The sequence below is a fragment of the Drosophila takahashii genome, chromosome 3L (genome assembly GCF_030179915.1).
Source record: "Drosophila takahashii strain IR98-3 E-12201 chromosome 3L, DtakHiC1v2, whole genome shotgun sequence".
In the NCBI taxonomy this organism is placed as follows: Eukaryota; Metazoa; Arthropoda; class Insecta; order Diptera; family Drosophilidae; genus Drosophila; species Drosophila takahashii.
The window spans coordinates 19,083,443-19,108,644 of NC_091680.1; the positions used below are offsets into that span (position 1 = coordinate 19,083,443).

Genomic DNA, 25,202 nt, shown 5'->3' on the forward strand with positions numbered 1-25,202 from the left:
ACTGCTTATTTTGCCATTTCGTGTCGATGCATTGCTCTTTTTCTAATCACAGAAAAGATATACGATTTATATTAAATGCCAAAAAGAGCTTAGTTACAAATCTCAAAAAACTTAAACCGTACCACCAACCCATTTTTATATTATATGGGCTATCTGATTTACACAGAGATTCATAAAAGAAGCTTATAAAGAAAAGGAATATGAAGAAAAAACCCAGTGGGACTTAACGTAATGCACTTATTGTGGTATGTGGGTAAGGGTATTAATGAAGAAGAAAACAGAGAGGACTATAGTGTAGCCTATAGGCTCTTGGAGGTCAGCAAAAGTTTATTACATGAAATTTAACGTTCCAAAGTGGCTGGTTCCGTGGTCAGGTTCCGCACAGCGCCGACGTAGAGCATCAGGTTCTTCTCCTTTTCAAAGATCACATACACGAAAGGCTTGTTCAAGTGGAACTTTACCACCCCGGTCTTATTTTTTGGCGCAGGCCTCGGGGTCGACCCCTTGATGCCTTCTTCGTCCACCACTATCCGGCTGAACTGGTTGCAGTTCGAGAGGGACATTCTTACACCGTTGTGGGTATCTGAGGTCATCCGGTATAGATCAGCCTTATAAGAGTCTACAACATCCACGATACCTATCTATTAATGTATATAAATTAGATGCGAACATATCAGTAATATGTAGAAATGTAGAGATACCCACTTCTGATAGGAATTTCGTAAGATAATATCTGGTGTATGTATCGAATTTGGGTATCTTGACCTCCACTTCCTTGTTCTTGGTGGTCCTTTTCTTGAGAGCATCCAGGACAGGACTCATCCCCATGTACCTGAGTTGGTTGACCGTATCGGTGATTTTGGCGCCGTTGGTGGGCAGCATCACGAGCATCACTAGTCCCTTTTTACCGTAGGGCAGTTCCAGGACACGGGCATCCAGTTCATCTATGTCATCCACGTAGGCGAATTTACCTGTCTGCACCATCATGGGCATCTTAGACAATTGCTTGCCGTCTTCCTCGCTGTAAAAAGGTTCCTTTTTCGTCAGCTTCTTGTCGAACGGGTACTGGAATATAGAAGGATGTTTTGAAGGATCTCGTTGGTTAAATTTGGTTAAATTAAATTAAAATCTGCTGGAGAAAAGATGGTCACAATCTCACCTTCCACTTGGCCTTGAAGTAGATGGCAGAGAGCAGTAACATCCTGGCCCCGGATATGTTTCGTTGCTCATATCTCTGCTTAATAAATCCAGAAGTTTCGTACTTAATATCGTCGTTTATCCGAACAATATTTTGTGAGAAGGCCAATGGCCATGGTGTCGTTCCGTTCTCAAGCACAACACTCCTGTATTGTTGATCGATATGATAGTTCCTGTCATAGTACAGATTTTGCAAGGTGTGAACCACCATCTCAGGAGTTGTGGTGTTTGGTGAAAAAAAGAAGACACCGATTAATAAATATAACTCTCCTACTTTTTCAAACCAGATATTATATCTTCCAAGGTCTTGAATTAATTATATCCAGATAATAATACCTACTTGATAAGTATTCTTCTGTCCCTGTAGAACTCATTCATTTCCTCTTCGTCAACGGTGATCCCCAAGGAATCACGCAGCTGGGTGCGGGTTCTTCCTTCAGCTCCCACGTAGAGTACTAACATAATGGCCCACACGGAAAAGGACGCCAGCATGTAGCTATCATCATGTCTCGGTTCTACCCATATGGCTAACCTCTGCCAGAGCTCAAGAGAAAACTTTTCGATTCCCTCCGTCAACTCGGCATAGCCACCATCATCATCGTCATCTTGGCCCTGCGCCAACAATATTAATGTGGCTCCGAAGAGCACTATAAAACCAACCTTCATTTTACCTACAGTAGGAGGAAATTTAAAAAAAAAAAAATTTAAATAAAGTTGGCTTTGAACCCTTTAATCCTATGGGAATTCCGAGCTTAAAGCCTACTTTAAATTTAACATGTGCTCCTGACATTAAAACAACCAACACGAATCAAGTATATTATCACTTTGGAGAAACGGTTCCTGCTCCTTGTTCCACACTTATGAGAAAAAATTCTTAAAGTGCTACACCAAAACACATACTAAAATGATCTATCTGCACTAACTTTTTAATTGTACAAAACCATCTTTATATACTTTCTACGGATGACTTTAAAAATTATTGCAAGCCATGATCTAACAACACAAAAAATTTTAAATCTTTTGCATTTTTCATACTCATGTCTTGATTTTCAATGATTTTGAATACTATAAGTTGCTTAAAATAATTTTTTTCATTAATGTATGCAGAAAATAAATGTACTTTGTAGAATAAACCAACTTTTAAGTTAAAGGTTTGGCATGAACTTAGTTTTAGTCCACTTATAATACTAATATACCTTCAACCTCGGGACTTTAATTTTTAAAGAACTTTTGTTCCTTGCACTAATTTGTAAAAAGCTATCAGATAGATAAATCCATTTGAAACTGCTAAATTTGCAATGCGATTTCGTGTTTTGGCATTGATTCTTTTGAAGTTCAGAATAGCTATACGATATTGATGAGGCTTATATAAGAAACAAGAGAGAACGCTACAGTCGGGTTCGTGTCCCGACTAATAATCGTAACTCAGCTAAAGGGAGTGCGAGGGAGATAGATATAGAAATTTTGATTGCGTATAACTTTTTAATGAATGGTCCGATTTGAAAAATGTCTTCTACATTTCGTGGGTATAAATATGCACAACAAAACTGCATTTATACTTCTCGGAAATCTTTAAAGGTGTGGGTGCCAGACACATTTTAAAATCGTTAGTGGGCGATTGTGGGCGTTAGAGGGGGCGTGGCACTCGACTGAAATAAACTTGAGCTGCGTAGGAAGCCCAAGAATATGCGTGGAAAATCGCAGCCTTCTAGCTTTTGTAGTTCCCGAGATCTCAGCGTTCATACACTCAAAAAAAAAACAGCCCGAAATCGCCATTAAATCAAGAAATTCGCCATGAATTTCAGTCGATGGCGATTTACCGTATTTTTTAGAAAGGAATTTTCTAAAATTTAGAAAAAAATTTCTGAAAAGCAGAAATACTTTTCTAAAATCAAGAAAAATTGCCATAAAAAGTGCGAAAATTTCCTTAAATCCAGAAAGTACTTTTCTTGAAAATAGAATTTTTTTTCTTAAAATAAGAATGGACTTTTTTTATTTTCAGAAAATTTTCTTTATTTTAATAAAATGTTTACATATTTATTTTACTATTTTATTTCCTAAACAAGAAAGAGAAAAGAAAATAAAAAAGATGAAAAGAAAATTATTAATATTTCCTAAACAAAAAAGGAAAACAAAACAAAAAAAATAAAAATAAGATAATAAATATTTCCTAAAGAAAAAAGAGAAAAGAAAACAAAAAAAGATAAAAATTACATTATAAATATTTCCTAAACAAAAAAGAGAAAAGAAAACAAAATAGATAAAAAGTTATTAATATTAATATTAAGTAGGTATTTAACTTACCTATTATTAAAATTTACTTACTTACTGCCAAATTATCAACAATACCTGAAATTGAAATTATTCCTGCAATCGAAAATAAAAATTAATATTAGAGAAGGATGGTATTTGCGGCCTGCAATAGTATGCCCTATGCTTACCATAAATTTTCACACACTTACCAAATTTATATTTAAATTTATTTAAATTGCTTACCTATTAATTGCCTCTTAGAGGGATCGCACTTTAACTTTCTTAAATAGGCTCAACACAAACTTATTACTTTGAATGCTCATCCAAAACTGAGCACAAGGGTTCAAAATGCAGCGCAACACAAGCAACTCTCTCGCGAGAGACTGCATTTCCAAAACAACAACGCAATAAAGTTACAGCTACGCACAAGAAAATTCTCGATCATACGCACAAACACACATAAACATATACATACATACGCCAAAAACTGTCGTCGCAACGCGCCGCGGACTAACCCCTTGTCTTCTTCTTTTTCGTTTCGAAGAAAGAGTGAGAAGCATAAAAGAAATACAAAAAGTTTTTCTTAAATCTATGGTGATTTTCTAATTCTACTTTTCTGTTTTCAAGAAAATTTTTTTTTTAATTCATAAAAATTCTTAAAATTTAGAAAAATTTACCGTATTTTTTATGGCGACTTTCTAGATTCTAGGAAGGGCTGAAGTACATTTTTTCTTAATTTAATGGCGAAATCGCCATTAATTTACGAAAACTTTTGGAGAGCAAACTAGAAAAAAACACCATTGATTTAAGAAAAAAAAACATTTTTCTAAATTTTAGAAAGGTTTTTCGTAAAATTCTGTTTTTATGGTCTTTTTTCCTAGATTCAAGAAAACAATTTCTAAAATTCAGAAAATTTTCTAAAATTAAGAAAAAATTTCATTTTATGGCGATTTTCTAAAATTTAGGAAAAAAAAATTTTTGAGTGTACAGACGGACATGGCTAGATCGCCTCGACTAGTGACCCTGATCAAGAATATATATACTTTATGGGGTCGGAAACGATTCCTTATAGCTGTTACATACTATTTCACGAATACAATATACCCTTTTACTCTACGAGTAACGGGTATAAATATAAAACGTTTGTCTTCTCAAAGTAAAAATTAATTTTACCCTCACCGTAAAATGTAAATGGATGTGGTTAACTAAGAGCTGCACTCAGAAAAGTGAATTTTTATTGTTCTGATTTATGAAGAGTGTATAAACTTTAATAATCAATAATGAAATAATTTATTCTATTTTACAAAATCAAGTCCTGTGCACGAAAAAAATCTGGGCATATCATGGCTTGGAATATTGAACTAATTATTATTATTATTTCAGAAAGTACATAAGTAGAACTTTTCCTAAATCATCAGATATAGAGAACTCTCGATTGTCAATGGGGATAATCCTAAACTAAAGAGTTATTTGAAAAACAACAGTTATTAGGCTGAATATATAACATGAGGATCGGACTTCCAGTGATATTAAGCGTCATGGTCCTTCTAATGGCGCAAGAGAAATATGCCCAATCAATATCGCAGGGTGTCGAGGAATTTTCCTTTAATCTCCTGCAGCACGTATCAATCGAAACGGAGAGGCAGAACCGGAACTTCATGATATCGCCCTTCTCCGTTTGGTCACTCCTGGTGCTCCTCCTGGAAGGATCGGGTGGAGAAACGCTTTACCAGCTATATCAGACCCTAAGGATAAATGTTGGTAATGTGCGAGATCTGCGCCAGTTCTATAGTGAAAGAAACCAGCTCCTAAAGTGAGTAATATGAGTCAACCTCTTAAGTAAAACAATATTTTTTATTGTGTACTAATTACTATAAAACTAATTTGTATTTTTATAAAAGTACCAAAACATCCGAAGTCGAGGTGGCCACCCTGCAGGCAATTTTAACGGACTATCGTTTACCCATCGGGTACAACTACCGGAACGTCATGATGACAACCTACAAAGTGCGACCTGTTGAAGTGGACTTCAGTGACCCAGCTACGGCGCTGAAGATCAACGAGCTTGTACGTCGCTTCAGCCGAGGTCTTATTCCTCATACAATTCTCCCACAGGACATATATGGAGTCAGGATGTTTCTGCTCTCCGTTCTCTTCTTCAAGGGCCAGTGGAAGGTGGGATATTGTCAATGGTTTCTCAATATATCCCTTCTAATATATCCTTTCGAGACCAGCTGCCTTTCGATGAGACTCTGACGAGAGAGGAGCCCTTTTACAGCGAGAGCGGTGAGGAGATCGGCAAAATGCCCATGATGAAGCAGGAAGCGAACTTCGCCTATGTCGATAACATCGATGGTCTGAAGGGCACTGTCCTGGAGCTGCCCTACGGCACCCAGGACCGACTGGCGATGCTTGTGCTGCAGCCCCATCCCGGCTTCAAATTAAACGACGTGGCAGGCAATCTAAGAGCCTTGGGACTGAGACCCATTCTCCAGGGGCTGGCGGCCAAGAGAAATGAGGACAGAGACGTGAAGGTCCAGATGCCCAAGTTCACAATTACCACAGACCTTAGACTCAGGGAAATCCTTATACGGGTGAGACTTCTTTTATCTTGTATCCTTCAGGTTATTGGATGTTTTTATCATAGTAAAATATCCAGTTTATGTTAAAAAAAATCCAAGAATCTTTACTGTGAATTTTAAGAATTTTTATCTAGGTAAACTTATGTTAATTTTATTTTTTACACCCAGATGGGCATTCGTGATCTATTTGGAGATGCCGCCAACCTAGAACGTATGTCGAGCGGATTGTATGCCAGTCAAGTCGACCACTCCTCCAAGATTATCGTAGACGAAAAGGGATCAACCGCGGCAGCTGTCACAACGGCTACGATAGACTTCAAGATGATTAAACCCAGCCTTAACCTGAACAGACCCTTTCAGTACATGATCGTGGAGAAGACAACCGGCCTGATGCTTTTCGCCGGCCAAGTTCGGAAACCCGAGGCGGCTTAGGGATCTTAATCTGACTTTATACAAATTTTACAATAAATACGTTGGGCTAAGTAATCCGTAAGTTAAGTGGTCATTTATTGACGATATTATTTATAGAAAACTAAGTTAATAAAGAATCGTTCATGCTGCTTTTATATTTTTCATCTCCATCGTTTATATAGCACAAAATCAATGTACAAGCCTAGTCAAAAGTATTTTCACAAATTTGAATGTTAACTGTACTCATATTTTGAACTTATAATATAAACATTTTGGCACCTATGGAAAGAGCACTTCAATTCCGTTTAAATGACACAAAAATGTTCTTAACCCATTAAGCACCCTTTGAAAAGTTAGAAAATTAGACAATTTTTTGTCGAAAGTCAAATTTTTTTTGCAGTTATTATTAAATTTGATTGGGGAACAATTTTGCATCAAAATATTTTTGTTTTAAGCCCCAAAAAAAAAGTTGAAAATTTGACTTTCACAAAATTTGCTCACTTTCTTTTGGAGCAGGATGCTCCAGTCGCAAAATGCTCCAGTCTCAAAATGCTCCATTCGCAAAATGCTCCAGTCTCAAAATGCTCCAGTCTCAAAATGCTCCAGTCTCAAAATGCTCCAGTCGCAAAATGCTCCAGTCGCAAAATGCTCCATTGGCAAAATGCTCCATTGGCAAAATGCTCCAGTCTCAAAATGCTCCATTGGCATAATGCTCTATTGGCAAAATGCTCCATTGGCAAAATGCTCCAGTCTCAAAATGCTCCATTGGCAAAATGCTCCATTGGCAAAATGCTCCAGTCTCAAAATGCTCCATTGGCAAAATGCTCCAGTCTCAAAATGCTCCAGTCGCAAAATGCTCCAGTCTCAAAATGCTCCATTGGCATAATGCTCCATTGGCATAATGCTCCATTGGCATAATGCTCCATTGGCAAAATGCTCCAGTCTCAAAATGCTCCAGTCTCAAAATGCTCCAGTCTCAAAATGCTCCAGTCTCAAAATGCTCCAGTCGCAAAATGCTCCAGTCGCAAAATGCTCCATTGGCAAAATGCTCCAGTCGCAAAATGCTCCATTGGCAAAATGCTCCAGTCTCAAAATGCTCCATTGGCAAAATGCTCCAGTCTCAAAATGCTCCATTGGCAAAATGCTCCAGTCTCAAAATGCTCCATTGGCAAAATGCTCCATTGGCAAAATGCTCCAGTCTCAAAATGCTCCAGTCTCAAAATGCTCCGTTGGCAAAATGCTCCAGTCTCAAAATGCTCCAGTCGCAAAATGCTCAGTCGCAAAATGCTCCATTGGCAAAATGCTCCATTGGCAAAATGCTCCAGTCGCAAAATGCTCCATTGGCAAAATGCTCCAGTCTCAAAATGCTCCATTGGCAAAATGCTCCAGTCTCAAAATGCTCCATTGGCAAAATGGTCCAGTCTCAAAATGCTCCATTGGCAAAATGCTCCAGTCTCAAAATGCTCCACTGGCAAAATGCTCCAGTCTCAAAATGCTCCATTGGCAAAATGCTCCATTGGCAAAATGCTCCAGTCTCAAAATGCTCCAGTCTCAAAATGCTCCGTTGGCAAAATGCTCCAGTCTCAAAATGCTCCAGTCGCAAAATGCTCCAGTCTCAAAATGCTCCATTGGCAAAATGCTCCATTGGCAAAATGCTCCAGTCTCAAAATGCTCCATTGGCAAAATGCTCCAGTCTCAAAATGCTCCATTGGCAAAATGCTCCAGTCTCAAAATGCTCCAGTCGCAAAATGCTCCAGTCTCAAAATGCTCCAGTCTCAAAATGCTCCATTGGCAAAATGCTCCAGTCTCAAAATGCTCCATTGGCAAAATGCTCCAGTCTCAAAATGCTCCATTGGCAAAATGCTCCAGTCTCAAAATGCTCCAGTCGCAAAATGCTCCAGTCTCAAAATGCTCCATTGGCAAAATGCTCCAGTCTCAAAATGCTCCAGTCTCAAAAATGCTCCATTGGCAAAATGCTCCAGTCTCAAAATGCTCCATTGGCATAATGCTCCATTGGCAAAATGCTCCAGTCTCAAAATGCTCCATTGGCAAAATGCTCCAGTCTCAAAATGCTCCATTGGCAAAATGCTCCAGTCTCAAAATGCTCCATTGGCAAAATGCTCCAGTCTCAAAATGCTCCAGTCTCAAAAATGCTCCATTGGCAAAATGCTCCAGTCTCAAAATGCTCCATTGGCAAAATGCTCCATTGGCAAAATGCTCCAGTCTCAAAATGCTCCATTGGCAAAATGCTCCAGTCTCAAAATGCTCCAGTCGCAAAATGCTCCAGTCTCAAAATGCTCCATTGGCAAAATGCTCCAGTCTCAAAATGCTCCATTGGCAAAATGCTCCAGTCTCAAAATGCTCCAGTCTCAAAATGCTCCAGTCTCAAAATGCTCCATTGGCAAAATGCTCCATTGGCAAAATGCTCCATTGGCAAAATGCTCCAGTCTCAATATGCTCCAGTCTCAAAATGCTCCATTGGCAAAATGCTCCAGTCTCAAAATGCTCCAGTCTCAAAATGCTCCATTGGCAAAATGCTCCAGTCTCAAAATGCTCCATTGGCAAAATGCTCCAGTCGCAAAATGCTCCAGTCTCAAAATGCTCCATTGGCAAAATGCTCCAGTCTCAAAATGCTCCAGTCTCAAAATGCTCCATTGGCAAAATGCTCCAGTCTCAAAATGCTCCATTGGCAAAATGCTCCAGTCTCAAAATGCTCCATTGGCAAAATGCTCCATTGGCAAAATGCTCCAGTCTCAAAATGCTCCATTGGCAAAATGCTCCAGTCTCAAAATGCTCCAGTCTCAAAATGCTCCAGTCTCAAAATGCTCCATTGGCAAAATGCTCCAGTCTCAAAATGGTCCATTGGCAAAATGCTCCAGTATCAAAATGCTCCAGTCTCAAAATGCTCCATTGGCAAAATGCTCCAGTCTCAAAATGCTCCATTGGCAAAATGCTCCAGTCGCAAAATGCTCCAGTCTCAAAATGCTCCAGTCGCAAAATGCTCCATTGACAAAATGCTCCAGTCTCAAAATGCTCCATTGGCAAAATGCTCCAGTCGCAAAATGCTCCAGTCTCAAAATGCTCCATTGGCAAAATGCTCCAGTCTTGAAATGCTCCATTGGCAAAATGCTCCAGTCTCAAAATGCTCCATTGGCAAAATGCTCCAGTCGCAAAATGCTCCAGTCTCAAAATGCTCCATTGGCAAAATGCTCCATTGGCAAAATGCTCCATTGGCAAAATGCTCCATTGGCAAAATGCTCCAGTCTCAAAATGCTCCATTGGCAAAATGCTCCAGTCGCAAAATGCTCCAGTCTCAAAATGCTCCATTGGCAAAATGCTCCATTGGCAAAATGCTCCATTGGCAAAATGCTCCAGTCTCAAAATGCTCCATTGGCAAAATGCTCCAGTCGCAAAATGCTCCATTGGCAAAATGCTCCATTGGCAAAATGCTCCAGTCTCAAAATGCTCCATTGGCAAAATGCTCCAGTCTCAAAATGCTCCAGTCTCAAAATGCTCCATTGGCAAAATGCTCCAGTCTCAAAATGCTCCATTGGCAAAATGCTCCAGTCTCAAAATGCTCCATTGGCAAAATGCTCCAGTCTCAAAATGCTCCATTGGCAAAATGCTCCATTGGCAAAATGCTCCATTGGCAAAATGCTCCAGTCTCAAAATGCTCCATTGGCAAAATGCTCCAGTCTCAAAATGCTCCAGTCTCAAAATGCTCCAGTCTCAAAATGCTCCATTGGCAAAATGCTCCAGTCTCAAAATGCTCCATTGGCAAAATGCTCCAGTATCAAAATGCTTCAGTCTCAAAATGCTCCATTGGCAAAATGCTCCAGTCTCAAAATGCTCCATTGGCAAAATGCTCCAGTCGCAAAATGCTCCAGTCTCAAAATGCTCCATTGGCAAAATGCTCCAGTCTTGAAATGCTCCATTGGCAAAATGCTCCATTGGCAAAATGCTCCATTGGCAAAATGCTCCAGTGTCAAAATGCTCCATTGGCAAAATGCTCCAGTCTCAAAATGCTCCATTGGCAAAATGCTCCAGTGTCAAAATGCTCCAGTCGCAAAATGCTCCAGTCTCAAAATGCTCCATTGGCAAAATGCTCCAGTCTCAAAATGCTCCATTGGCAAAATGCTCCAGTCTCAAAATGCTCCATTGGCAAAATGCTCCAGTCTCAAAATGCTCCATTGGCAAAATGCTCCAGTCTCAAAATGCTCCAGTCGCAAAATGCTCCAGTCGCAAAATGCTCCAGTCTCAAAATGCTCCATTGGCAAAATGCTCCAGTCTCAAAATGCTCCAGTCGCAAAAAGCTCCATTGACAAAATGCTCCAGTCTCAAAATGCTCCATTGGCCAAATGCTCCAGTCTCAAAATGCTCCATTGGCAAAATGCTCCAGTCTCAAAATGCTCCATTGGCAAAATGCTCCAGTCTTGAAATGCTCCATTGGCAAAATGCTCCATTGGCAAAATGCTCCATTGGCAAAATGCTCCAGTGTCAAAATGCTCCATTGGCAAAATGCTCCAGTCTCAAAATGCTCCATTGGCAAAATGCTCCAGTATCAAAATGCTTCAGTCTCAAAATGCTCCATTGGCAAAATGCTCCAGTCTCAAAATGCTCCATTGGCAAAATGCTCCAGTCGCAAAATGCTCCAGTCTCAAAATGCTCCATTGGCAAAATGCTCCAGTCTTGAAATGCTCCATTGGCAAAATGCTCCATTGGCAAAATGCTCCATTGGCAAAATGCTCCAGTGTCAAAATGCTCCATTGGCAAAATGCTCCATTGGCAAAAAGCTCCAGTCCCAAAATGCTCCAGTCTCAAAATGCTCCAGTCGCAAAATGCTCCAGTCTCAAAATGCTCCATTGGCAAAATGCTACATTGGCAAAATGCTCCAGTCTCAAAATGCTCCATTGGCAAAATGCTCCAGTCTCAAAATGCTCCATTGGCAAAATGCTCCAGTCTCAAAATGCTCCAGTCGCAAAATGCTCCATTGGCAAAATGCTCCAGTCTCAAAATGCTCCATTGGCAAAATGCTCCATTGGCAAAATGCTCCAGTCTCAAAATGCTCCATTGGCAAAATGCTCCAGTCTCAAAATGCTCCAGTCGCAAAATGCTCCATTGGCAAAATGCTCCAGTCTCAAAATGCTCCATTGGCAAAATGCTCCATTGGAAAATGCTCCAGTCTCAAAATGCTCCATTGGCAAAATGCTCCATTGGCAAAATGCTCCAGTCTCAAAATGCTCCATTGGCAAAATGCTCCAGTCTCAAAATGGTCCATTGGCAAAATGCTTCAGTCTCAAAATGCTCCATTGGCAAAATGCTCCATTGGCAAAATGCTCCAGTCTCAAAATGCTCCATTGGCAAAATGCTCCAGTCTCAAAATGCTCCAGTCGCAAAATGCTCCATTGGCAAAATGCTCCAGTCTCAAAATGCTCCATTGGCAAAATGCTCCATTGGAAAATGCTCCAGTCTCAAAATGCTCCATTGGCAAAATGCTCCAGTCCCAAAATGCTCCAGTCTCAGAATGCTCCAGTCGCAAAATGCTCCAGTCTCAAAATGCTCCATTGGCAAAATGCTACATTGGCAAAATGCTCCAGTCTCAAAATGCTCCATTGGCAAAATGCTCCAGTCTCAAAATGCTCCATTGGCAAAATGCTCCAGTCTCAAAATGCTCCAGTCGCAAAATGCTCCATTGGCAAAATGCTCCAGTCTCAAAATGCTCCATTGGCAAAATGCTCCATTGGAAAATGCTCCAGTCTCAAAATGCTCCATTGGCAAAATGCTCCATTGGCAAAATGCTCCAGTCTCAAAATGCTCCATTGGCAAAATGCTCCAGTCTCAAAATGGTCCATTGGCAAAATGCTTCAGTCTCAAAATGCTCCATTGGCAAAATGCTCCAGTCTCAAAATGCTCCATTGGCAAAATGCTCCAGTCTCAAAATGCTCCATTGGCAAAATGCTCCAGTCTCAAAATGCTCCATTGGCAAAATGCTCCAGTCTCAAAATGCTCCAGTCTCAAAATGCTCCAGTCTCAAAATGCTCCATTGGCAAAATGCTCCATTGGCAAAATGCTCCATTGGCAAAATACTCCAGTCTCAAAATGCTCCATTGGCAAAATGCTCCAGTCTCAAAATGCTCCATTGGCAAAATGCTCCATTGGCAAAATGCTCCAGTCTCAAAATGCTCCATTGGCAAAATGCTCCAGTCTCAAAATGCTCCATTGGCAAAATGCTTCAGTCTCAAAATGCTCCATTGACAAAATGCTCCAGTCTCAAAATGCTCCATTGGCAAAATGCTCCAGTCGCAAAATGCTCCAGTCTCAAAATGCTCCATTGGCAAAATGCTCCAGTCTTGAAATGCTCCATTGGCAAAATGCTCCAGTCTCAAAATGCTCCATTGGCAAAATGCTCCAGTCGCAAAATGCTCCAGTCTCAAAATGCTCCATTGGCAAAATGCTCCATTGGCAAAATGCTCCAGTCTCAAAATGCTCCATTGGCAAAATGCTCCAGTCGCAAAATGCTCCAGTCTCAAAATGCTCCATTGGCAAAATGCTCCAGTCTCAAAATGCTCCATTGGCAAAATGCTCCAGTCTCAAAATGCTCCATTGGCAAAATGCTCCAGTCTCAAAATGCTCCAGTCTCAAAAAGCTCCAGTCTCAAAATGCTCCAGTCTCAAAATGCTCCAGTCGCAAAATGCTCCAGTCGCAAAATGCTCCAGTCGCAAAATGCTCCAGTCTCAAAATGCTCCAGTCGCAAAATGCTCCATTCGCAAAATGCTCCATTGGCAAAATGCTCCAGTCTTGAAATGCTCCATTGGCAAAATGCTCCAGTCTCAAAATGCTCCATTGGCAAAATGCTCCAGTCTCAAAATGCTCCATTGGCAAAATGCTCCAGTCTCAAAATGCTCCATTGGCAAAATGCTCCAGTCTCAAAATGCTCCATTGGCAAAATGCTCCATTGGCAAAATGCTCCAGTCTCAATATGCTCCAGCCTCAAAATGCTCCATTGGCAAAATGCTCCATTGGCAAAATGCTCCAGTCTCAAAATGCTCCATTGGCAAAACGCTCCAGTCTCAAAATGCTCCAGTCGCAAAATGCTCCATTGGCAAAATGCTCCAGTCTCAAAATGCTCCATTGGCAAAATGCTCCATTGGCAAAATGCTCCATTGGCAAAATGCTCCAGTCTCAAAATGCTCCAGTCGCAAAATGCTCCATTGACAAAATGCTCCAGTCTCAAAATGCTCCATTGGCAAAATGCTCCAGTCGCAAAATGCTCCAGTCTCAAAATGCTCCATTGGCAAAATGCTCCAGTCTTGAAATGCTCCATTGGCAAAATGCTCCAGTCTCAAAATGCTCCATTGGCAAAATGCTCCAGTCGCAAAATGCTCCAGTCTCAAAATGCTCCATTGGCAAAATGCTCCATTGGCAAAATGCTCCATTGGCAAAATGCTCCATTGGCAAAATGCTCCAGTCTCAAAATGCTCCATTGGCAAAATGCTCCAGTCGCAAAATGCTCCAGTCTCAAAATGCTCCATTGGCAAAATGCTCCATTGGCAAAATGCTCCATTGGCAAAATGCTCCAGTCTCAAAATGCTCCATTGGCAAAATGCTCCAGTCGCAAAATGCTCCATTGGCAAAATGCTCCATTGGCAAAATGCTCCAGTCTCAAAATGCTCCATTGGCAAAATGCTCCAGTCTCAAAATGCTCCAGTCTCAAAATGCTCCATTGGCAAAATGCTCCAGTCTCAAAATGCTCCATTGGCAAAATGCTCCAGTCTCAAAATGCTCCATTGGCAAAATGCTCCATTGGCAAAATGCTCCAGTCGCAAAATGCTCCAGTCTCAAAATGCTCCATTGGCAAAATGCTCCAGTCTTGAAATGCTCCATTGGCAAAATGCTCCAGTCTCAAAATGCTCCATTGGCAAAATGCTCCAGTCGCAAAATGCTCCAGTCTCAAAATGCTCCATTGGCAAAATGCTCCATTGGCAAAATGCTCCATTGGCAAAATGCTCCATTGGCAAAATGCTCCAGTCTCAAAATGCTCCATTGGCAAAATGCTCCAGTCTCAAAATGCTCCATTGGCAAAATGCTCCAGTCGCAAAATGCTCCATTGGCAAAATGCTCCATTGGCAAAATGCTCCAGTCTCAAAATGCTCCATTGGCAAAATGCTCCAGTCTCAAAATGCTCCAGTCTCAAAATGCTCCATTGGCAAAATGCTCCAGTCTCAAAATGCTCCATTGGCAAAATGCTCCAGTCTCAAAATGCTCCATTGGCAAAATGCTCCATTGGCAAAATGCTCCATTGGCAAAATGCTCCAGTCTCAAAATGCTCCATTGGCAAAATGCTCCAGTCTCAAAATGCTCCAGTCTCAAAATGCTCCAGTCTCAAAATGCTCCATTGGCAAAATGCTCCAGTCTCAAAATGCTCCATTGGCAAAATGCTCCAGTATCAAAATGCTTCAGTCTCAAAATGCTCCATTGGCAAAATGCTCCAGTCTCAAAATGCTCCATTGGCAAAATGCTCCAGTCGCAAAATGCTCCAGTCTCAAAATGCTCCATTGGCAAAATGCTCCAGTCTTGAAATGCTCCATTGGCAAAATGCTCCATTGGCAAAATGCTCCATTGGCAAAATGCTCCAGTGTCAAAATGCTCCATTGGCAAAATGCTCCAGTCTCAAAATGCTCCATTGGCAAAATGCTCCAGTGTCAAAATGCTCCAGTCGCAAAATGCTCCAGTCTCAAAATGCTCCATTGGCAAAATGCTCCAGTCTCAAAATGCTCCATTGGCAAAATGCTCCAGTCTCAAAATGCTCCATTGGCAAAATGCTCCAGTCTCAAAATGCTCCATTGGCAAAATGCTCCAGTCTCAAAATGCTCCAGTCGCAAAATGCTCCAGTCGCAAAATGCTCCAGTCTCAAAATGCTCCATTGGCAAAATGCTCCAGTCTCAAAATGCTCCAGTCGCAAAAAGCTCCATTGACAAAATGCTCCAGTCTCAAAATGCTCCATTGGCCAAATGCTCCAGTCTCAAAATGCTCCATTGGCAAAATGCTCCAGTCTCAAAATGCTCCATTGGCAAAATGCTCCAGTCTCAAAATGCTCCATTGGCAAAATGCTCCAGTCTCAAAATGCTCCATTGGCAAAATGCTCCAGTCTCAAAATGCTCCATTGGCAAAATGCTCCAGTCCCAAAATGCTCCAGTCTCAAAATGCTCCAGTCGCAAAATGCTCCAGTCTCAAAATGCTCCATTGGCAAAATGCTCCAGTCTTGAAATGCTCCATTGGCAAAATGCTCCATTGGCAAAATGCTCCATTGGCAAAATGCTCCAGTCTCAAAATGCTCCATTGGCAAAATGCTCCAGTCTCAAAATGCTCCAGTCTCAAAATGCTCCAGTCTCAAAATGCTCCATTGGCAAAATGCTCCAGTCTCAAAATGCTCCATTGGCAAAATGCTCCAGTATCAAAATGCTTCAGTCTCAAAATGCTCCATTGGCAAAATGCTCCAGTCTCAAAATGCTCCATTGGCAAAATGCTCCAGTCCCAAAATGCTCCAGTCTCAAAATGCTCCAGTCGCAAAATGCTCCAGTCTCAAAATGCTCCATTGGCAAAATGCTACATTGGCAAAATGCTCCAGTCTCAAAATGCTCCATTGGCAAAATGCTCCAGTCTCAAAATGCTCCATTGGCAAAATGCTCCAGTCTCAAAATGCTCCAGTCGCAAAATGCTCCATTGGCAAAATGCTCCAGTCTCAAAATGCTCCATTGGCAAAATGCTCCATTGGCAAAATGCTCCATTGGCAAAATGCTCCAGTCTCAAAATGCTCCATTGGCAAAATGCTCCAGTCTCAAAATGCTCCAGTCGCAAAATGCTCCATTGGCAAAATGCTCCAGTCTCAAAATGCTCCATTGGCAAAATGCTCCATTGGAAAATGCTCCAGTCTCAAAATGCTCCATTGGCAAAATGCTCCATTGGCAAAATGCTCCATTGGAAAATGCTCCAGTCTCAAAATGCTCCATTGGCAAAATGCTCCATTGGCAAAATGCTCCAGTCTCAAAATGCTCCATTGGCAAAATGCTCCAGTCTCAAAATGGTCCATTGGCAAAATGCTCCAGTCTCAAAATGCTCCATTGGCAAAATGCTCCAGTCTCAAAATGCTCCATTGGCAAAATGCTCCAGTCTCAAAATGCTCCATTGGCAAAATGCTCCAGTCTCAAAATGCTCCATTGGCAAAATGCTCCAGTCTCAAAATGCTCCAGTCTCAAAATGCTCCATTGGCAAAATGCTCCATTGGCAAAATGCTCCATTGGCAAAATGCTCCAGTCTCAAAATGCTCCATTGGCAAAATGCTCCATTGGCAAAATGCTCCAGTCTCAAAATGCTCCATTGGCAAAATGCTCCAGTCTCAAAATGCTCCATTGGCAAAATGCTTCAGTCTCAAAATGCTCCAGTCGCAAAATGCTCCAGTCTCAAAATGCTCCATTGGCAAAATGCTCCAGTCTCAAAATGCTCCATTGGCAAAATGCTCCAGTCTCAAAATGCTCCATTGGCAAAATGCTCCAGTCTCAAAATGCTCCATTGGCAAAATGCTCCAGTCTCAAAATGCTCCATTGGCAAAATGCTCCAGTCTCAAAATGCTCCATTGGCAAAATGCTCCATTGGCAAAATGCTCCAGTCTCAATATGCTCCAGCCTCAAAATGCTCCATTGGCAAAATGCTCCATTGGCAAAATGCTCCAGTCTCAAAATGCTCCATTGGCAAAACGCTCCAGTCTCAAAATGCTCCATTGGCAAAATGCTCCATTGGCAAAATGCTCCAGTCTCAAAATGCTCCATTGGCAAAATGCTCCATTGGCAAAATGCTCCAGTCTCAAAATGCTCCATTGGCAAAATGCTCCAGTCGCAAAATGCTCCATTGGCAAAATGCTCCAGTCTCAAAATGCTCCAGTCGCAAAATGCTCCATTGGCAAAATGCTCCAGTCTCAAAATGCTCCATTGGCAAAATGCTCCAGTCGCAAAATGCTCCATTGGCAAAATGCTCCAGTCTCAAAATGCTCCATTGGCAAAATGCTCCATTGGCAAAATGCTCCATTGGCAAAATACTCCAGTCTCAAAATGCTCCATTGGCAAAATGCTCCAGTCTCAAAATGCTCCATTGGCAAAATGCTCCATTGGCAAAATGCTCCAGTCTCAAAATGGTCCATTGGCAAAATGCTTCAGTCTCAAAATGCTCCAGTCGCAAAATGCTCCAGTCTCAAAATGCTCCATTGGCAAAATGCTCCAGTCTCAAAATGCTCCATTGGCAAAATGCTCCAGTCTCAAAATGCTCCATTGGCAAAATGCTCCATTGGCAAAATGCTCCAGTCTCAAAATGCTCCATTGGCAAAATGCTCCATTGGCAAAATGCTCCAGTCTCAAAATGCTCCATTGGCAAAATGCTCCAGTCGCAAAATGCTCCATTGGCAAAATGCTCCAGTCTCAAAATGCTCCAGTCGCAAAATGCTCCATTGGCAAAATGCTCCAGTCTCAAAATGCTCCATTGGCAAAATGCTCCATTGGCAAAATGCTCCAGTCTCAATATGCTCCAGCCTCAAAATGCTCCATTGGCAAAATGCTCCATTGGCAAAATGCTCCAGTCTCAAAATGCTCCATTGGCAAAACGCTCCAGTCTCAAAATGCTCCATTGGCAAAATGCTCCATTGGCAAAATGCTCCAGTCTCAAAATGCTCCATTGGCAAAATGCTCCATTGGCAAAATGCTCCAGTCTCAAAATGCTCCATTGGCAAAATGCTCCAGTCGCAAAATGCTCCATTGGCAAAATGCTCCAGTCTCAAAATGCTCCAGTCGCAAAATGCTCCATTGGCAAAATGCTCCAGTCTCAAAATGCTCCATTGGCAAAATGCTCCAGTCGCAAAATGCTCCATTGGCAAAATGCTCCAGTCTCAAAATGCTCCATTGGCAAAATGCTCCAGTCTCAAAATGGTCCATTGGCAAAATGCTCCAGTCTCAAAATGCTCCATTGGCAAAATGCTCCAGTCTCAAAAGGCTCCATTGGCAAAATGCTCCAGTCTCAAAATGCTCCATTGGCAAAATGCTCCAGTCTCAAAATGCTCCATTGGCAAAATGCTCCAGTCTCAAAATGCTCCAGTCTCAAAATGCTCCATTGGCAAAATAGTCCATTGGCAAAATGCTCCATTGGCAAAATACTCCAGTCTCAAAATGCTCCATTGGCAAAATGCTCCAGTCTCAAAATGCTCCATTGGCAAAATGCTCCATTGGCAAAATGCTCCAGTCTCAAAATGGTCCATTGGCAAAATGCTCCAGTCTCAAAATGCTCCATTGGCAAAATGCTTCAGTCTCAAAATGCTCCAGTCGCAAAATGCTCCAGTCTCAAAATGCTCCATTGGCAAAATGCTCCAGTCTCAAAATGCTCCATTGGCAAAATGCTCCAGTCTCAAAATGCTCCATTGGCAAAATGCTCCAGTCTCAAAATGCTCCATTGGCAAAATGCTCCAGTCTCAAAATGCTCCATTGGCAAAATGCTCCAGTCTCAAAATGCTCCATTGGCAAAATGCTCCATTGGCAAAATGCTCCAGTCTCAATATGCTCCAGCCTCAAAATGCTCCATTGGCAAAATGCTCCATTGGCAAAATGCTCCAGTCTCAAAATGCTCCATTGGCAAAACGCTCCAGTCTCAAAATGCTCCATTGGCAAAATGCTCCATTGGCAAAATGCTCCAGTCTCAAAATGCTCCATTGGCAAAATGCTCCATTGGCAAAATGCTCCAGTCTCAAAATGCTCCATTGGCAAAATGCTCCAGTCGCAAAATGCTCCATTGGCAAAATGCTCCAGTCTCAAAATGCTCCATTGGCAAAATGCTCCAGTCGCAAAATGCTCCATTGGCAAAATGCTCCAGTCTCAAAATGCTCCATTGGCAAAATGCTCCAGTCTCAAAATGCTCCATTGGCCAAATGCTCCAGTCTCAAAATGCTCCATTGGCAAAATGCTCCATTGGCAAAATGCTCCAGTCTCAAAATGCTCCATTGGCAAAATGCTCCAGTCTCAAAATGCTCCATTGGCAAAATGCTCCAGTCTCAAAATGCTCCATTGGCCAAATGCTCCAGTCTCAAAATGCTCCAGTCTCAAAATGCTCCATTGGCAAAATGCTCCAGTCGCAAAATGCTCCATTGGCAAAATGCTCCAGTCTCAAAATGCTCCATTGGCAAAATGCTCCAGTCTCAAAATGCTCCATTGGCAAAATGCTCCAGTCTCAAAATGCTCCATTGGCCAAATGCTCCAGTCTCAAAATGCTCCAGTCTCAAAATGCTCCATTGGCAAAATGCTCCAGTCGCAAAATGCTCCAGTCTCAAAATGCTCCATTGGCAAAATGCTCCATTGGCAAAATGCTCCAGTCTCAAAATGCTCCATTGGCAAAATGCTCCAGTCTCAAAATGCTCCATTGGCAAAATGCTCCAGTCTCAAAATGCTCCATTGGCCAAATGCTCCAGTCTCAAAATGCTCCAGTCTCAAAATGCTCCAGTCTCAAAATGCTCCATTGGCCAAATGCTCCAGTCTCAAAATGCTCCAGTCTCAAAATGCTCCAGTCTCAAAAAGCTCCAGTCTCAAAATGCTCCAGTCTCAAAATGCTCCATTGGCAAAATGCTCGAGTCTCAAAATGCTCCAGTCTCAAAAAGCTCCAGTCTCAAAATGCTCCAGTCTCAAAATGCTCCATTGGCAAAATGCTCCAGTCGCAAAATGCTCCATTGGCCAAATGCTCCAGTCTCAAAATGCTCCAGTCTCAAAATGCTCCATTGGCAAAATGCTCCAGTCGCAAAATGCTCCAGTCTCAAAATGCTCCATTGGCAAAATGCTCCAGTCTCAAAATGCTCCATTGGCAAAATGCTCCAGTCTCAAAATGCTCCATTGGCCAAATGCTCCAGTCTCAAAATGCTCCAGTCTCAAAATGCTCCATTGGCAAAATGCTCCAGTCGCAAAATGCTCCATTGGCAAAATGCTCCAGTCTCAAAATGCTCCAGTCGCAAAATGCTCCATTGGCAAAATGCTCCAGTCTCAAAATGCTCCATTGGCAAAATGCTCCAGTCTCAAAATGCTCCATTGGCCAAATGCTCCAGTCTCAAAATGCTCCAGTCTCAAAATGCTCCATTGGCAAAATGCTCCAGTCGCAAAATGCTCCAGTCTCAAAATGCTCCATTGGCAAAATGCTCCATTGGCAAAATGCTCCAGTCTCAAAATGCTCCATTGGCAAAATGCTCCAGTCTCAAAATGCTCCATTGGCAAAATGCTCCAGTCGCAAAATGCTCCATTGGCAAAATGCTCCAGTCTCAAAATGCTCCATTGGCAAAATGCTCCAGTCTCAAAATGCTCCATTGGCAAAATGCTCCAGTCGCAAAATGCTCCATTGGCAAAATGCTCCAGTCTCAAAATGCTCCAGTCTCAAAAAGCTCCAGTCTCAAAATGCTCCAGTCTCAAAATGCTCCAGTCGCAAAATGCTCCAGTCGCAAAATGCTCCAGTCGCAAAATGCTCCAGTCTCAAAATAGAATGCTCCAGTCACAGAATGTGAATTTTTGAATTTTTTTTGTAATTTTGGGATGTTTCTGCAAAAAACGTATTGTCTTTTATATTAATAAATTAATTGTTTTTACGATTTTTTACGCATATTTAATTTTGATCAAATTAATTCTTGCGCACGGAAAAGTCCGTAAAATGTGGAGCCAAAAATTGATTTTGCCGTCTGGTGTACTCGGATCGTGGCCTAGAATATTGAACTAAAATAATTTATAATTTTTAAAGGTACATAAATAGGGAGTTCTTTAACTAAATTTCCAGTTTAGAATATACAGTTCTCTCGGATATTGGAGAATAGACTTTTAGGGACCGGTAATAACATGATATTCGGACATCCGCTGCTTTTGGTCGCCATTGTCCTTTTGATGGCCCAGGGGAAATATGCCCAGTCATTATCTCAGGGAGTCGAGGAATTTTCCTTAGATCTCTTAAATCGGATAGCCGTCGATTCCAACCAGAACTTCATGATATCGCCCTTCTCCGTTTGGTCACTCTTCGTTCTTCTCGACGAAGGAGCTGATGGAGAAACGCATGCTGAGATGCATAAGGCCCTAAGGATCAATGTTGATCATGGACAACTGCGTGAGTTCTACAGGGAGAGAAACAAGTTGCTCAAGTAAGTAAAATGAGTTCTTATATAAGGCAAACAATTATAATTACTAATTACCACTTTTTTCTTCGTTTTTTGTACGAAAGCGTTAAGACTTCCGGAGTCGAGGTGGGTTCCCTTCAGGCGGTGTACATTTCCAACACGTTTTCGGTCAAAAGAACCTACCGGAATGTCCTTCAGAACATTTATAACGTTAGTCCCATGGAAGTAGACTTCCACGACCTGGGCACAGTGCGTCGCATCAACGAGGACATTACGCGCAGCACCCGAGGTCTTATAAAGGACCCTGTTAAACAAAAAGATGTGACAGATGCCAAATTGTTCTTGCTCTCCTCCCTTTACTTCAAGGGTCAGTGGAAGGTGGGATCAACTTGCTCTCGCCAACAGATCCCTTTAAATATATACCATTTCATTGCAGACCCCTTTTCAAAGCGAAAGGACATTTGAGAAACCATTTTACAATGAAAACGGTCAGGTTATCGCACAGGTACCCATGATGTCACAGGATGGAACATTTGCCACCGCCGACATTAAAGAACTCGGTGGTTCTGTTCTTAAGATGCCCTATGGGTCCCTGGAGTGGGTGTCAATGATCGTGGTGAAGCCCAACGATGGGGTTACATTGAACGCCGTGACCAACAATCTGAAGACCTTGGGATTACAAGCGATTCTTGAAAAGTTAACCGATCAGGAAGTGATCGTCTTTTTGCCCAAGTTTGAAACGACTACGGACCTTTCACTCAAGGAAACCCTTGTCCAGGTTGGTGAATTCTTTAGAATAATTTCTATGATTTCTTTATCAGTAGTCAGCGGATTATATGCAAAAGCAATCGATTCCTACCGATCTTTGATTAAAGATAAATTTACATTTTGAAATTCGAATGTTAGGAATTAGAGTCCTGCATTAATCGATTCAATGAATTATTTTGAATTTTTGGTTTTATATGAATGAATTAATTAGAGTGATAAGATCTGCCTGAATTTTATTTACTACGCAATTAACATTGATTTGTTAAACAATTCTTAAAAAAAAGCATAAAAAATTTCTGGCAAATTCAACAAATTTATAAAAATTATTCATTCATTCTTTCAATTCGAAATGAATAAGAAAAACATTCAATTTATTTCACATAGAATTGAATTAAATAAATCAGAAATTTCCTGGCATTCTATGATAAAACAAAAATTGAACGATTCACGAAGGGCTCTAATAGGAATACTGTTTTGCATATAGTCTTATTTATATTTATCAGTATTGAAATTCGGAAATACCCGTAAATTAAAAAATAGGTATAACAAAACGGTTAGTTTTAAATTTTGATTACCTGAACCCAAACCGTAAGTTATTTTAATCCACTTTAAAACGCTTAGATGGGCATGCCGCAATTATTCGATGAACGCAAAGCTAATCTGGACCGCATTGCTCGCGGATTATATGTATCGCTCTGCAAGCAATCGACCAAGATCATCGTCGACGAAGAGGGAACAACGGCGGCCGCGGTCACGGCCATCACGGTGGGTGGCAGGTCCCTATTCCCAACCACATTCCGGGTGGACAAGCCCTTCCTATACTTGATCGTAGAGAAGGAAACTGGCCTACTGCTCTTCGCCGGCCAAGTTCGGAATCCCAAGGCAGCTTAACCATAATTAATATACCCTATTAAGTGTGTTACGCTTAGTCAAATCTGGTTTATTTCTTGGTACGACCGGCGGCCTTTTTACCACCCACTGGCTGCTGCTTATCTTTGCCGGCCTTGCTGGAAATGAGGGGATGTGTTTCTGTAATAAAGAAGTAACATTAGAAACATCAGTGTTTTTTTGTTGCAAACATCATACCATCGGTGGGTGCATCTGGTAGGCTGACATCGTAGAGCTGCATGCGTCGGCGCTTGGAAGCCATTATATCGTCCTCGTAGTCGTGGGGATCTGAGCTGAGCATAACCGCACTGGCCTCCAGTCCGTCCTGACCTGCCCAGCCGTCCTCGGGATCCTCCACCTCCGGCGCCATCGGCAGGAACTGCAGCGCATTCTCGTCCTCGCCCTCCTCGTCGGAGGAGCAAAAGGCGGCCACTGGCTCCACCTTTTGCACATCCACCTCAATTTCCTCGTCTTGTTGCGCATCTGCGTTCAGGTCCACCGACTTGTCCTCGTCCGCAATGTCGAACTCCGACTCGCGCTCCTCGTACTCGACATTCTCATCCAGTTCCTTGAAGTCCGGTGCAAAGGCCGACCAGTTTTCCACTTGATTTTGGGCCCAAATCGATACTAGGCCGGAGCTAATGCTGGCGATAATGGGACGCACAGGATGCCACACCACGTCCAGGAGCAGCTCACCCTTGGTGCCGTGCAGGATCTTCACCAGGTTGCCAATGGACTTCTCCCAAATGTAGAGAGCATGCTGGCGCGCACTGCCAGCGCAAATGTACTCGCCATCGCCGGAGAAGCAGCACTTTTTCCAAGTAGTTCTAAATGGAAGTGATATAATAAATATATTCTAGTGTTTTATTTAGGTTATATTACTTGTTGACCAAATCCTGCAGCTTTTGTATGGGCTCCGGCTCACCATCTTTGCCCAGAGTGATTATTTCCTTCGAGTCGTAAACACGAATTACTCGATCTGAGGTGTTGATTAAAAAAGCGCTAAAAAAATTAATTTAAAGTTATGAAATCAGGGGAAGTTGGCCTCATTTTCATCACTTACTCTCCACGCCTTGCGAATTCTATGCTTTTCACAGCCGTTGCACTTGAGGTGCCCACAATAATGCGAAAACTGGCGACCACCTCGAAGGTTTCCACATCCAGGACGAGTATTTTTCCCTTGGCATTGCCTGTGTAGATGTGCTTGCCTCGGCGATCAAAAGAGGCCACAATGTTCAAGTCGCCCTAAGGGGGAAAAGCAAAGATTCAACTAAATGTTGCAAAATGTATAGGTAAACAAACATCTGAATCCAAGGGCAGGCAGCGATGGGAACCGCCGATCTCGACCAGAACGGCGGCATATCGCATGGGGCAGACGAGGAGACGGTTGTCATTGCGCGGATCGAACTGGACCTTCAGCACGGGCGAGGGAAACCTGTACTTGTGCTCCAGTTCGCCGGTTAGCACGTCCCAAATGCAAACATTGTTGTCCGTGGAGGCTGAAAGTAGCTGCAATGAAATGGAATATTATATGAAGAACTTAGGCAGGAGCAGTTAAGGACCCACCTTATGACCATTCCTGGTCCAACTAAGGCTGCAAACGGGATGCACATGGGCCGAAATGATCTTGGCTATGCCCCGCGTCAGGAAATCCCATATAACAATGCGACCATCATTGCAGCCTACGGCCAAAAGGGTTCCGTATTTGTTGAAGGCACAGGTCACGGCCAGCGAAATGCAGTCCAGCGAGCCGTCGAACTCCTCGGGGTAGTTCTGTCCAAAAGATTCTGCTCGAATAGGAGGTTATTAATTATAAACATACCGATTTCGCGCGTTTCTTACCCAGCAGCTCTAAATTCATTTTTGTTTACTATCTTCTTCTTCCAAAATGGCAGCTGACAGTCACAGGAAACTGTCGTAACAGAAATGTTAAT

The 25,202-nt window shown here is 42.0% G+C and overlaps 4 protein-coding genes across 6 annotated transcripts; 2 read left to right on the plus strand and 2 right to left on the minus strand.

The window, feature by feature from the left end:
- Positions 1 to 312: 312 nt before the first annotated feature.
- On the minus strand, positions 313 to 2,142 carry LOC108063731 (serine protease inhibitor 77Ba-like). 3 transcript variants are annotated; one of them, XM_017150905.3, is made up of 5 exons: positions 2,098 to 2,142; positions 1,538 to 1,868; positions 1,160 to 1,424; positions 706 to 1,065; positions 313 to 641 (listed from the first exon to the last, which is right to left on the minus strand). In XM_017150905.3, exons 2-5 carry the CDS (start codon positions 1,861 to 1,863, stop codon positions 342 to 344), a joined length of 1,251 nt encoding a protein of 416 aa, XP_017006394.2. In that variant the 5' UTR covers positions 1,864 to 1,868; positions 2,098 to 2,142; the 3' UTR covers positions 313 to 341. The 3 variants fall into 3 exon arrangements, with proteins under 3 accessions (XP_017006394.2, XP_070070322.1, XP_017006395.2); XM_070214221.1 differs by lacking the exon at positions 2,098 to 2,142 and adding an exon at positions 1,986 to 2,086; XM_017150906.3 differs by lacking the exon at positions 2,098 to 2,142 and adding an exon at positions 1,961 to 2,071.
- A 2,739-nt stretch (positions 2,143 to 4,881) lies between these two features.
- On the plus strand, positions 4,882 to 6,600 carry LOC108063733 (serine protease inhibitor 77Ba-like). Its single transcript, XM_017150908.3, has 4 exons — positions 4,882 to 5,263; positions 5,352 to 5,625; positions 5,685 to 6,044; positions 6,201 to 6,600. Exons 1-4 carry the CDS (start codon positions 4,956 to 4,958, stop codon positions 6,462 to 6,464), a joined length of 1,206 nt encoding a protein of 401 aa, XP_017006397.2. The 5' UTR covers positions 4,882 to 4,955; the 3' UTR covers positions 6,465 to 6,600.
- A 14,684-nt stretch (positions 6,601 to 21,284) lies between these two features.
- LOC108063695 (serine protease inhibitor 77Ba-like) lies at positions 21,285 to 23,435 on the plus strand. The gene is made up of 4 exons (XM_017150854.3): positions 21,285 to 21,636; positions 21,717 to 21,990; positions 22,049 to 22,390; positions 23,002 to 23,435. Exons 1-4 carry the CDS (start codon positions 21,341 to 21,343, stop codon positions 23,269 to 23,271), a joined length of 1,182 nt encoding a protein of 393 aa, XP_017006343.2. The 5' UTR covers positions 21,285 to 21,340; the 3' UTR covers positions 23,272 to 23,435.
- Positions 23,300 to 25,180, minus strand: Rbbp5 (retinoblastoma binding protein 5). The gene is made up of 7 exons (XM_017150903.3): positions 25,111 to 25,180; positions 24,835 to 25,055; positions 24,571 to 24,777; positions 24,332 to 24,513; positions 24,151 to 24,270; positions 23,467 to 24,095; positions 23,300 to 23,409 (listed from the first exon to the last, which is right to left on the minus strand). Exons 1-7 carry the CDS (start codon positions 25,127 to 25,129, stop codon positions 23,321 to 23,323), a joined length of 1,467 nt encoding a protein of 488 aa, XP_017006392.2. The 5' UTR covers positions 25,130 to 25,180; the 3' UTR covers positions 23,300 to 23,320.
- Between the last annotated feature and the right edge of the window lie 22 nt (positions 25,181 to 25,202).

Coding starts and splice junctions, on each gene's coding strand:
- LOC108063731 (XM_017150905.3), bottom strand. CDS start 1,863: ATGAAGGTTGGTTTTATAGTGCTCTTCGGAGCCACATTAATATTGTTG. Junction 1,066..1,159: donor ACTTCAAGGCCAAGTGGAAG/GTGAGATTGTGA, acceptor TCTATATTCCAG/TACCCGTTCGACAAGAAGCT. Junction 642..705: donor TTACGAAATTCCTATCAGAA/GTGGGTATCTCT, acceptor ATACATTAATAG/ATAGGTATCGTGGATGTTGT.
- LOC108063733 (XM_017150908.3), top strand. CDS start 4,956: ATGAGGATCGGACTTCCAGTGATATTAAGCGTCATGGTCCTTCTAATG. Junction 5,626..5,684: donor TCTTCAAGGGCCAGTGGAAG/GTGGGATATTGT, acceptor TTTCGAGACCAG/CTGCCTTTCGATGAGACTCT. Junction 6,045..6,200: donor TCAGGGAAATCCTTATACGG/GTGAGACTTCTT, acceptor TTTTACACCCAG/ATGGGCATTCGTGATCTATT.
- LOC108063695 (XM_017150854.3), top strand. CDS start 21,341: ATGATATTCGGACATCCGCTGCTTTTGGTCGCCATTGTCCTTTTGATG. Junction 21,637..21,716: donor GAGAGAAACAAGTTGCTCAA/GTAAGTAAAATG, acceptor TTTGTACGAAAG/CGTTAAGACTTCCGGAGTCG. Junction 22,391..23,001: donor TCAAGGAAACCCTTGTCCAG/GTTGGTGAATTC, acceptor TAAAACGCTTAG/ATGGGCATGCCGCAATTATT.
- Rbbp5 (XM_017150903.3), bottom strand. Junction 24,778..24,834: donor GGACCAGGAATGGTCATAAG/GTGGGTCCTTAA, acceptor ATTTCATTGCAG/CTACTTTCAGCCTCCACGGA. Junction 24,271..24,331: donor GAATTCGCAAGGCGTGGAGA/GTAAGTGATGAA, acceptor TAATTTTTTTAG/CGCTTTTTTAATCAACACCT.